Raw genomic sequence first — 13,085 nt, forward strand, 5'->3', positions numbered from 1 at the left:
TATACATTTCTCATCCCTTCAATGACAGTATTCTTAAATCAAGAGATGTCTCATTGTCTCCCACTCTCACACATTCTGCCTCAAAACTATTAAATAATGTATCTTGTTTCTTTGGTCTTCTCTACTACAGTCAAGAACCAATCTGGTGTGCTCTATTTATACTCTGACTTCTTTTCCCCTGCAATCTTCAACTGTAGCAGCAAAATGAGCATGAGAATGAATCTTTTAAGGTAATTACCTTGTACTGGTCTAATCCATGCTTGTTGGCATACCAGTTACGGACTATGGGATTCGTGAAATCTAAATAGGCTGACACACCTAATAATGCACAAAAATACAAAGAAAATTCCTCTTTATTAGCAACTTGCAAAAACCTGGCACTCGTGATGGGAGTGGACAGCAGGATACTTAAACTTGTGATGTACTTGGACCAGAGCAGAATTGGAGAATTCACACCATGGAACCAGCAGCAAATCATACTTATATGAAATAAAGAATTAGTATATATAGAGATAGTAGGAACTGCAGATGCTGGAGAATCCGAGACAACAAGGTGCAGGGCTGGATGAACACAGCAGGCCAAGCAGCATCATAGGAGCAGAGAGGCTGACATTTCGGGCCTAGACCCTTACATACTTTTAATCAACTTGCTCAGACAGTTGACAGCTAAATATCTAATGTAGCAGCTACTGCAAATGAGTGAAAGGCCACAATCACTTTTCACATATTAAAGTCTCACAAATCATAAAATAAATATCCAGGCAATTTGTTTTTTTGATATCAGCTGAAGATGAAAGTTGACAGAAAGAACTTCCATCCACCGAGTCTAGCTTACATGTTGAACTCAAACCCTTCTGACCCAGATGCAGCAGCTTCTCTGCTGAGCTTAGGCTGACATCAGAGAGAGCGAGAGAGCATGAGAGGGAGCAAGAGAGAGAGAGAGCGTGAGAGCGAGAGCAAGAGAGAGCGTGAGAGCGCGAGAGCGACAGCAAGACAATGAGAGTGCTCTAGTGAACAAGTAAATGGCAATTAAAGTAACGTAAAATACTGAGAAAATTTTATTCACGCACATTTTGTCAGGTTTGATGCCTGAATATTTTTGAAAAAATACTACTGCACACTTTCAAATTAAAAAAACCCAGAAACTGTTAATCACTTAAGAGTTTTCAATGTTCGCTTACCTGGCCAACAGGAGCCCTGGTACTCCTCACCATCTTTATCCATGACAAAGTACTTCTTGGATTTGGCTTCACAGTAGAATGGGTACTTCTTGTCTACTTTGACGTGAGGATCAATGATAACAACTAACTGGAGACATAAGAAAACACAACGATCTCCGTAAACTGGGTAAATGTTTGTCTAAAGGAATGTGTATGGTGCATTTTATACCTCCTTCCATCCTCTGAAGGTGCTGATTTTGCCAGGACATTTCTGGAACTATGAACATTCTGTACTCACATCTTCAACAATGAGTCATGCTCAGCTATCCAACATGCAGGGAGAAAGGGGTGAGTGATATTGGTGCGACTGTGTCTAATTGCAATCTGGAAATCTATCCATCTGCTGTCCATCTTGGTTCAATGACAGCATAAGTAAGAGGGTTATGGATTCAAGTTTGTGCTTCAGGTAGCTGAGTACATAATCACGACTAGCAGTTCTACTTCAGTACTGAGGAAAGCTACGCAGTCATTTTTTAGTTGAGGCATTAAATCAATGCTTCAACTACTCTCTTAGGTAACGTAAAAGATCCCATGGCACTATTCAACAGTAAGCAAGTTCTTCCAATCTCCTAGCCAACATTTATCCCTTAACAAACACTATCAGCTTTCTTATGTCTGTGCATACAACTGGCTGTTGTGGATCCTACAGCAGAAATTAAACTTCAAAGTACTTCATTGCCTGTGGTGTGCTTTAGGATATATGAAAGTCAACAAAGCCACTCTATCTGAATGTTATAAATCAAGAATTGTACCAGGTTAAAAGTAATGAAAAAAATGCATAGGACAAAACTGGAAGGCAAGGTCTGTTGCTTAAATTAGGCTGAACAAAGCGTACAAAACAAAAGAACAGAATTAAAAGTATAATTCCAGTTTGAAGTGTATTAAGAAAGAAAGGCTGGAATTTACTTTGTGAGGTTACATGGCCAGAGGCTGCCCCAAGGTGCTTTGTAGCAAGTAAAGTACTTTTGAGCAGTAGTCACTTTATAATGCAAGAATCACAGCAGCTAATTTTCAAATAGTAGTTCTCATAAACGGCAATGGCTGGATAATGTTGGCGGAGGGATAAATATTGGTTAGGATACAGGGTAAACTCCTTTTCTTTTCTTCAAAATAGTGTTAGGGGATCTTTAAGTTAATCTGAGAGGATTTATAGCCTCAGTTTAACATCTCATCTGAAATGTACTGCATTAGAGTGTCAGCCTAGACTTTTGTGCTAAAGTACTGGATTGGGATTTAAACCCACCACCTTCTGACTCAGTGGCAACATTTGGCCCCTCTGGGCCAAAGATGACTCCACATAGCAAAGTGGCCATCATGAAATCCTGGCTACAAGCTTGACACAGCTGGGAGACAAATATTCTAGCTATAATAAGGTACTTAAAGAGGACAAGGAAGTTGGAAATGGAGGAACAGTAATCTTTAGAAAATGCAATACTTATAGCATTAGAAAAAGGGGGCATTGCCAGGAGTGAGCAGCAGCAGTAAGTCTCTGGATAGGTAGCATTGAGGAACAAAAGAAAATAAAAATTACAAGATTTTGATATGAATTATCTACAGACTACCTAGTAGCAGTGATAATGTAACAGGATGCAAAAATAATGGAATGAGATGAATGGCTTATTGCAGACAACTTTTTTTTCCACATAGTTTGAGGAAAACTAAACAAGTCCCAAAAGTGACAAACTCCTTTTTTTTTTTAAGTTTTCCTTACTTTTCCTTAACTCTTGGATTTTTCAATTAATCCAAATTTACTTCCCTCTATTTCACTTTCTATACCTCATATTAAATGAAACCATTTGTCAGCCCTATGTTATTTATTTCTCAATTCTTTAACCTCATTAGCTAAGTAGATACATTGCCCTGCTGATTCACCAGGATATCAGATGCCCTGTTTTCCTCACCACCTTTGTCAGTTTGCACTTTTGAGGACAAAATAGTTTGAAATCTAAAGGTGAATGAACAAGTTTAATTAGCAGGGCATGCTACAAGATACCCTACTCCAGAATAATGCGAACCAATGTGTTCTTGAATGCATGACAAAACAGACTACATTAGATTTCATGATGAGCAATGAGCCAGAAAACTGGTCAACATTGGTGGAACACTCACCTCACAGTGACCACAATATAACTGAATTAAGTTAAGGTAATTAATAATAAGTTCAAAGGTAGAACAATGAGTCACAGTTCTAAGTTTCAATAAGGCTGACTTTGAAGGGATGAGGCAGACATTGACCACCGTATGCTGGTTCAAACTGTTAATTAGTAAAAGTACAGATGAACAATGTGAAGGTGTTCAAAGAGGCATTTAGTTAAGTACAAGTCTTGTATATAGCCTATACAGCAAGAGCATCCTTTTGTAACCAATCAGTAAATGAAATGAGAGACAATATAAAATTATAAGAAATGGCAGCAGAAACAACAGTCACATGCCCGAGAAGACAATTATGCGGTAATATTGCCACCTGTCCAGTAATCCAAGTAATATTCTGGAGCTCTGGGTTCAAAACCCAGCAATGCAAATGCGAACCCTGAGGTCAATAATTTTTTTTAAAATTCCAGAATGTAAAGAAGTCTAATGATGCCATCCTTCCCAGGTCTGGCCTACATGTGACTCTAGACCCACAGTAATGTGCTGATTCTTAACAGCCCCCTGGGCATTAGGCATGGAAAATAAACACTGGCCTAGCCAGCGACACTCACATCCCACGAATAAATTTTCTGAAATAAAAAAATTGACCCATTTGTCATAACAGGCACAGTGAATGCTTAAGAAACTGAGGAAGTCTGGCAGGAATTGGTGCAGTGTAATGACTTGATTATATTCTTCCTCACTTACCTTCCGATCTTTAGCTCGTAGGTACTCTTGCATTTCTCGAGGTCTAGAAAATTTTGTCCTGTCCCAGGTAAAATAACGTTTCCCCTCAGTGTGGTCAATGTCAAGCCATATGACATCATTAGGAATGTCATTCATGTCAAAGCCAGCATCTACTTGTTTAACATCATTTTCATCCTTGTAGCTGTAGCGGCACTGGTGGTGACCCAATGCAAATAGAGGAGGAAATGCCTGAAGACCTGTAGGCCAAGAAAAACATTATTACATAATCCAATAGGGATACAACTTTCAGAATATTTGTTAAAAAGATTCAACCCCCCCAAATACTATCCCATAGATACAGCACGATGCACGCTGCAGATTCAAACAAAACAGAGAATTCCAAGACTAATTCAAGGTTGTTCTGAGTTTGATGTCATTAGCTGGAGTTCTACTGTTGGTCTCATTCTCTCTTGAACTAGGAAGAGGAAAATCAATCACTAATCCACTAACTCCAAATAAAGAGTGCAAATGTTTGTTGGAAACTGTACTGGATTCAACTACTGGAAATATTTAACAAGTCAGGCAACATTTGCAGAGCGTGAACGGTTCAGGTCTATGATTATTCATCAGAGGCGGAAAAAGGTCTTTATTTCAGATTTCCAGCATTAGAGACACAAATTACTTATTTGCAGTCAAGCACGCACATACCTGTCAGCCTTGAGTACTGATTGAAAACATCAAAAGCACTGGGACCCATCAAAATAAACGCATCAATTATTCCACTCTCGGACATCCACCGTACATCTGTCCTCAGTAACACATCATCATCAGTCTTTAATTTTTTTGTCTTGCTCAATGAAGTCTATAAAAAAAAGTTTAGTTATTAGATCCTTGATTACTGAATCTATGTGCAGATTCTTATGTCACCTTTATTTCACTGCCTTCATTCAAATTCTCCCACTTTATGGCCGCATAATGCTCCCTCAACATTTTCAGTACAGTTCATGAGCATTAAGAGTCTGTTGCTGGTAAGCAGCAAATAATGCTCATGCTATGTGAGCTTGCAGGATACAAGTTATAGGAGCAGGAAATTGAACTGACCTTATTATAGCTCACATTTCACACTTGTTTATTTCAAAAATAAAAGTTTATTTCTACATTATCTAAACAAGTTAAAAATAATTGAAAACTACAACAGATCTGGTGATCTAATTTACTTTCTTAATATCTTATTTTAGTATCCTATCATGAGACATTGTCAACTATGCAACCAGCCAATCTCTGCTCACTTTGTTAATTGCCAGTCACCAAACTGAGTAATTAATGCTGGCCAGAACTTCAGTGAAAAACAGCTGACAAACCTGATGGAATATAATTTTTACCTGAAAGAATTCACCTCCTACAGAACAACATTCCTCCAGGATTGCACTGAAGTGTCGGTCTAAATTAGAAACTGAACGAAATGCGGATGCTGTAAATCAGGAACAAAAACAGAAGTTGCTAGAAAAGCTCAGCAGGTCTGGCAGCATCAGTGATGAAAATATCGGAGTTAACATTTCGGGTCTGGTGATCCTTCCTCAGAGGTCATCAGGAAGGATCACCAGACCCGAAACATTAACTCTGATATTTTCATCACTGATGCTGCCAGACCTGCTGAGCTTTTCTAGCAACTTCTGTTTTTGTTGTCAGTCTAAATTACTTGTTAAAGTCTTTGTGCCTAATGTCTTGACTTAAAAATTGTGAGGGGAACTACTGAACTACGGCTGAGACATATATATTATGGGTCAACAAAGGTGACCAGGGAGAAATTTGTGATACTAGCAAGATTTTGAAAAGCTGAATGCAAAGGCAGAACTTAATTAAATGCCGTTAACATCAAAAGTAATCAAGGCAACTTATGAGCTATCTGATGAAGAGTCACCAGACCAAGAAAGCATTAACTCTGTTTTCTCCCCACAGATCCTGCCAGACCTGCTGAGTTTTGCCAGCAATTTATGTTTTTGTTACCCACCTGATTCCTCAGTCAGATATTATTGCATATATAAGAATCAACTGGTATGGAATAAAAAGATTTCACCTGACAACCTTTCTTAATTTCTTTGAGGACTTTACACAGATGTAGGTGGTATGCTGGATATTGCAGCAAATTACTTAGGTTTTTGCAAAGCATTTGGCATAGATGTACTCAACAGATGCCTTACAAATCTAGAGTGCAATGTGTAGTATCCACAGTTGCCCATTTTACCCAGGGTCAGTTGCATGCTTTGTTTCTGAACTCACAACTCTGATCTTTAATAGGGCTGTTATAATCCTATTGGTTGTTATTTCAAGACACCTCAGATACTAGACTGAAATCTGGCTTGATAAATAAAAAAATTAAAATAAAATCTAACAAGGTAGTATTTCGGTGAAATACAAGCATGCAATGCTGCAAACTGGTTTTAAGCGATAAAACAGAAGTTTATTACACAAAACAAAGGATAAAATAGAACATAATAAGCTTTACATAAAATATAATTTGAAAGATTGTGAAATACTGAGTAAAAGTAAAATCCCATGTGTTCCAACAGCATCCCTTTACAGTACTCAAACACAACTGAATTCTGACCTGTTACTTTCAACTTCCACTCCGAGAATCTGATGGACTCTGCCTTGGGTATTCTCAGAAGTGGACATAGACTTTCATAGCTTCAAGTAAACTGTTGATGGTTGTAACTAGATACTTCTCGTCTGAAACTTTCACAGTAAATCTTTATATTGAGGCAACCTGTTCCTATCATTTCTGAATTAATTCCTTGCTCCAGAATCACATTCTTACACCTCCCTTCAACCAGCACTTCGGTGAAGTGATCAAAACCAGAGCTTTTTTCACTAAGCAAAAAAAATCAATTCTTATCCTTCCAACTGCATGGAGGCTAATGCTTTTTATAATGTTTACTCTGTTCACTCATAAAACTCTGCCAATGCAAACAAATACCTATTAGCACTCTAGGAACTCCCTCTGTCATGTTGGTTTCAAAAACATTACAGCTGTAGACATACTGACAACTTAATCATTAAATCCTCTCAGACAAACAGACCAAAAGACACATATCATGAGTTCAAAATCCAAACTTTAAATTAAATAATATTAAAATATATATAAATCATAAACCTTACTCTGCAGAGCACACATATTGTGGTTCCTTATGCCTTACTTTGGTCAATTGTGTAAGCTCACAGACTAAGTACATAGGATGCAACTCTTGGACAGATGCCTTTGCTTGACCCAGAAATGTCATCTCACTTTGTAGCAGACAAAGTCTACTATGAATATGGCAGATATGCTATATTTTCCAACTGAGATAGAACAGTAATGTGGAACATGGAAGTCATCAATATAGGTGCACTAAGCAGGTCATCCTCTGCAACCGACTTGATCTTTCATCATCACAACTTTATCATGTCATTACATTAAATTTCACTTGCCATTTGTCCACCAATTTCAATATTCAAAAAGATTTTGTTCAACTTTGACATTTACTATTTTCAGCAGTTTTAAATTTCTGAAAATTTAGTAAATTTAGCTTTACGTACTGGATCACCAGCATACTTCAGGAGCACTGTGCTATTTGTGCAGAAGATAAAAAACAAAATTCCCGAGGAGATCTATAATTCATTCAGATGGGTTCCAAATAGATCCCAAAAACTAACACCCATTGGATCTTGTTATGAAGGAAATCACTTATCCAGAGTAGGATTAACATCAAGTATTTTTTCAATATCGCAACAAGCTTGCTACTAAAGGCAAAGGAGAAATCAACAAAGATGATGCAAGTTGTTGGATCAAGGTCAGAACAGTAGCCACCACTGATTTATAATGTTGACAAGCGAACTGCAACTGATCAAGTCATGGAACAAAAAGGAGTTGAATGATGTAGGAAGTTGGGAAAATACGATGAGAATGAAAAAAATAGCGATACTCAACATTGAAAAAAAATCTGATTCTCTGCATGAGAATTAATGGCTAGATGAGAATTTTGATGTATTAAAGTCTCATTATTACCTGATTCCCAGAAGGAAAACTTGCAAATCACACATATTGGTCCAACCTGTTTTGTACACTTCAAAATACAGATCTAGTATCAATTTTCAAGTGTTACTGTTTTATTTTGCTAGATTTTTCCCTGGATCTCACCTCATTTCTATGGGATTTGGTATTTTCACAGGTAGCAGAAAGAAAGCAAATTATGCCAATTCCCAACATGAAAAAGTGAGCCGTTACTAGGCAGCTGTAGCTTGCCTGTGTCTTCTCCAGGCCTCCCAATCATGGTTATCACTCCCCAATATCTCAGGTAATGCTCCACAAGCAGAAATTGCCTGCACCCTCTGTCCATGGAGGTTGGTTTCAGCAAAACACCAGGCTCACCACAGCATCACAGCACGTTTGGGACTCAATTACAATACAGTTCCGCACTTCAGTACTGTTCTTTGGAGCTTAGTGACACTTTTGATTGTAGTGAAGATGTTAGGCCTCTTTGTCCACAAGGGCAGGTATCTATCTCATCCATTTAACAGGTGCATCTCAGAACTCTTAGCACTCATTCAATTTGCAATTACTTGGTTGCTCACAGCACCTTTACCTTATCTTACCTGTTTGTGTATTATGCATCATTTAGAACTTACAGGTTCAGAGTAGTTCTGCTTTGCCATGCCTCTTAGCTCAGACAGAAAGACAGGCAGTTTATCATATTTCAGTCAGTGAGTTCAGGCAGTTTATCAATGAGTCAGTCAATGAGGCTGACATGCTACATCGATGAGACATCTACAGCATATTCCAGCAACTTCACAGCAAATACACTGCATCTGCTTCAACCTAATAGTCACGTCCGAAAACCTAAAGGGAGTAGTCCTTAGTCCAGTTAAGGGAGGCTATGGTCAGTCAATGGCAGAATCCAATCTCAGTCCAGGGGCTTGGACATGGTCTGCTGGATTCTTGGTATAATTTGCTCCAGGAAATCATCTCACTGCAGGCCAGGAAGTGGATCATGGTCTGTCCTGCAGGTCGGGTCCACAGTCTGATGACTAGTGATATTATTCTGGGAGCTGTACATTAATCAGTCAGGGTTGCTGTTCTAAGTCAATCAGGAGAGTTGGGCACGGTCAGTCTAGGCAGTGAAAGCTAAGCGAGGGACTATCAATGGCAGTGCTGTGGTGCAAAGTTGTAGTGATTGATGGCAGCATGCTGGGATGCAGAAGGACAATTGCTGTTAAGGGGACCAAGTCAACACATATGGTGGGAGACACTCGAACATGGGAGGGCACAGGGTATTATGGGAGGGGGATCATCAGTGGTCTTCACCACCTTAGCTTCAAGATGGAGCAGAAAATGCACAATCATGCATTAAATAGTAGATCTAGAAAATTGAATTTTAAATAAAAAAGGGTTGGATGGGAACATTGGGAGGCTCAAACCTAATGGGGTTGACAAGGATTGCAAGGTAGAAAGGAACAGGAAGGCTGGAAGTGGCACTAGAATAACAGGAGGAGCCTGCACCTGACGCTCCAGAGGCCTAGCTTTGTTGCCTTCAATCTTTATCGAAATCACCAGTAGGCAATGAAAATGAAAAATGGCTGCCAGCACGCCCAGAGTCGGGGGAGTAAGTTTTTTTTTTGTCTGCGACAGTGGGCTCCACTTGTGTGCAATGTGAGGTCCTTCAAGAGGCAATTGCATTAATCAGGCACTCTCACATTCCAGATTACAAACATCTGTAATCACAAAATGCAGCATATTACCTTATACAGTGACTAACTATGTAGATTGCAAATACAGGGCACAAGCAATCCTGACAATGATATTAAGGATGACAACTTAATCTGAATAATCTCTATGAAGCAGTTGCAATCACAGCTGGTTTATTAAGTGCTACCTGCAGTCTACAATTCCCTAAACACATTCCAAGGTTGCATAAGGACCTACAGCAGCTTTCCTTGTACATTGGACTGTAATATACACTGGACTCTTATATGCAATGCTGCCAATCTTGGGTCATGCAGGGGCCTGAGGAGGACAATATGGTTGTGTTTCTATCAATTTACTATCTTCTACTGCTTGTACACAACATTGTTTCTTCAGTAAAAGATCCATGGAGAGACATCCTATGGCCCTCCTTGGTGGAGGCCTTCATGCCCAACAGTATTGAGGACACTGGTAAACTGTCATTTGTGTGTGATGTGACTGCTGAATGATCACATCGCTTATGATCACATTGTTTTGTATCTGACATTTTTCACATAGGCTCATTGGAACTGTCACCAATGGATCCAGACACACCAGGTGTTATTGTCACTGTGGTTGCAGAACAACCAAAGGTTATGGAAATTAAGTAGCAACACACCTATGTTTAAACACACCACCAGTTGTAATGAGATAGCAGTCTTACGGTCATATGGGACAATGGCAACTTTACCTTTTCCGTAATATTCTACAACCCCACAACCCACTGACATATCCGTACTCATCTAATTTCAGATTCTTGTACTTTTCCAATTGTAATTGTTTCTGCATTTGTGGCTGTATCTTCAGTTTCCGAAGCCCCAAGCTCTGGAATTTCCTTCCTACATCTCTCCACCTCTCTTCCCGGTGTTAAAACCTTTCTTAAAACTTACCTCTTTGACCAAACTTTTCTTTACACTGATCTACTATCTCGTCATGTGGATTAATATAATTGTTTTATAATGCTCCTGTGAAGTGTCTTGTGATGTTTCATCATGAAATGGTGTCCAGAATCTACACTCTCTTCAACTGGAAAAAGCAGGAAATTGCACCTTGGATTTCACCAAAATGGCTAATGGCATTCCACGGTCTGATCACTGTAATTTGGCTTTTAAGGTGCCAGCTTTATATAAATTAAAAGGTCATGGGTTCAGCTTCCACTCCAGATATCTGAGCAGGCAATGTGGACTCAGGCTTCACAGCAGTACCCAGGAAGTGTTGTTCTGTAGCGGGTAACATCCTTCGAGAGTTATTAAACAAAGAAACATTCGCTCCAAACAAGCGAATAAAATAGTCTCTTCAGTTCTGGATAAAGAGCAGTAGAGATTCTCCCCAGTTCCCTGGTCAAAATTAATTCTTTAGTCAGCACGGCCAACATAGATTGCCTGGTCATTTGTATATTGGCTGCTTTTGGAAGTTTGTAGAGTGGAAACTGGCTGTTGCCTTTCCTTCATTATAACCATGATTAGAATGCAAAAATAACCATTGGGCTGCAACATATTTTGAGATACCCCACGGTCATGAAATTTAAATAATCATTTCCTCAAATTGGATCATTACACCTAACATGAAATGCATTGGAACATCGCTCAATCACGATCTCGTACACGTATTCAGCCAGTAAAGATCCTGCACCCACCTTACACTCTGTATTCAGGCTGATATCCACCAATGTCTCAGAAGCATTTAGCCAGAAAATCCCCATGGTTTGGTTTTGTTTATGTGCAAGGAGGAGAGGCACAGAGCCATACATGCCCATTCGACTGTGGAGTTTACACGCAAATACATCCAGGTTATACAACCTGTAGGGATCTTCTTGACTGCAAATATATAAAATCAACCAATGATTATTCTATTTATATAATCATGAAGATGTGTACCCCTTGATATCTACGACTAATGACTCACTGTAGTCATGCATCAGTCATTTCCCGAAGATTCAATTTGTACATCACATTTTATATATGTGATCGGGCCATACAAATCAGGTTTAAGCCCCAAGTCCAGTTTTGTCTCGGTCTCAGCTGGTGGTAGAGATAATAGACGTGGCAAGAGCTTTGTAAAGTGAGTAGGGATGGTGGGAAGGACAGAGCTGATCATTCAGTGTTCCCCTTGCTGATGGTATCTAGTTAATCATGCTGGAAGGACTTACAACAATCATCATTTCTGGACACCAACGAAGCAAAGCCGCTTCAGTGAGGAAAGACCAATGGAGCTGTACTGAGCAGGAGTTAGCATTTTTAAGAGAGCATGATAAAAATAAGCTGGAGGGTTTGAATCAAAGGAAGTTGAAAAGCAGAGAGTTGCTACGTGACATCTATAGCCCTACTTGCTCTCCAGAGGTAAATCAATCACTATTCTAAACACCTGCTTCTTTTTGAAGTCATTCCTGATCGGCTTCAATTAATTCATGCCAAATTGAACCAGAGTTGAACCTACTGATGGGTACAAGTCTGGAAGACTCTGTTTTACAGTCAAACATTAGTTACAAGACTCAGGTTACTCCCCTCAATTGCGCCAGCTCCTACCCTGTAGTTTTCAGCCGTAGGTTCTCAGTGTGCTCTGGAATTCCAAAAATGTACTCGAAACCAGGCAGGGAGAAATCCAAGCCAACAGATGTTGGGCCTATTGTTGGAGGAAAAATAATTTAAGGGATTCAGACTTTTTAAAAATCATCCATATCAATATTCTTTTATAAACCACTCTCTTTTAAACAAAAGAAACTTTGTTTTCTTTCCAGAAGACAGAATCACAATGTCAAGAAGACTTAACTTCACAATGATAATTTGGGGAAAAGTTAATAATCGCTTGGGCAGAAGCAAGTTAATTAAAGAAAGGTACCATGCTTTATTAAGAGTAAATCATGTCCAATTAACTTGAAGAGTTAACAGAGGGTTCATGTGGATTGTAGATGTGGTGCGGCTACTAGTAGTGCACAGCAATTTCCAAAAGGCTTTTAGTACAGTGCCACAGAACAGCAAACGTATGGCTTTTAGAAAAAAAGACACAATAGCAATATGGGCAAAAGCTTGGTGGAGTTATAAGAAACAGTGTGTTTTGATAAATGGATTTTCTTTGGACTGAGTGTGGTTTGTAGTAGACATCCTTTGTCTACTGGGGTTTAGTGTGAGAGTGAGAGTGAGAGTGAGAGTGAGAGTGAGAGTGAGAGTGAGAGTGAGAGTGAGAGTGAGAGTGAGAGTGAGAGTGAGAGTGAGAGTGAGAGTGAGAGTGAGAGTGAGAGTGAGAGTGAGAGTGAGAGTGAGAGTGAGAGTGAGAGTGAGAGTGAGAGTGAG

At 39.2% G+C, this 13,085-nt stretch overlaps 1 protein-coding gene across 6 annotated transcripts in view; it reads right to left on the reverse strand.

The window, feature by feature from the left end:
• The window catches only part of LOC109925408 (neutral alpha-glucosidase C-like), a 95,688-nt gene that overhangs the window by 40,716 nt on the left and 41,887 nt on the right, over positions 1–13,085 (reverse strand). For all 6 annotated transcript variants that reach the window (XR_007262666.1, XR_007262665.1, XM_048600158.1 and 3 more), the window contains 6 exons: positions 12,321–12,417; positions 11,432–11,612; positions 4,746–4,899; positions 4,059–4,294; positions 1,182–1,308; positions 239–318 (listed from right to left, as the gene is read on the reverse strand). Coding sequence is in view for 4 of the 6 variants with exons in the window: in XM_048600158.1 (XP_048456115.1) it covers positions 239–318; positions 1,182–1,308; positions 4,059–4,294; positions 4,746–4,899; positions 11,432–11,612; positions 12,321–12,417 (875 nt within the window). In the remaining 2 variants the exon portion in view is untranslated. The remainder of the gene's footprint in view (positions 1–238; positions 319–1,181; positions 1,309–4,058; positions 4,295–4,745; positions 4,900–11,431; positions 11,613–12,320; positions 12,418–13,085) is intronic.

This window comes from Rhincodon typus, chromosome 8 (genome assembly GCF_021869965.1).
Source record: "Rhincodon typus isolate 14 chromosome 8, sRhiTyp1.1, whole genome shotgun sequence".
Classification (NCBI taxonomy): domain Eukaryota; kingdom Metazoa; phylum Chordata; class Chondrichthyes; order Orectolobiformes; family Rhincodontidae; genus Rhincodon; species Rhincodon typus.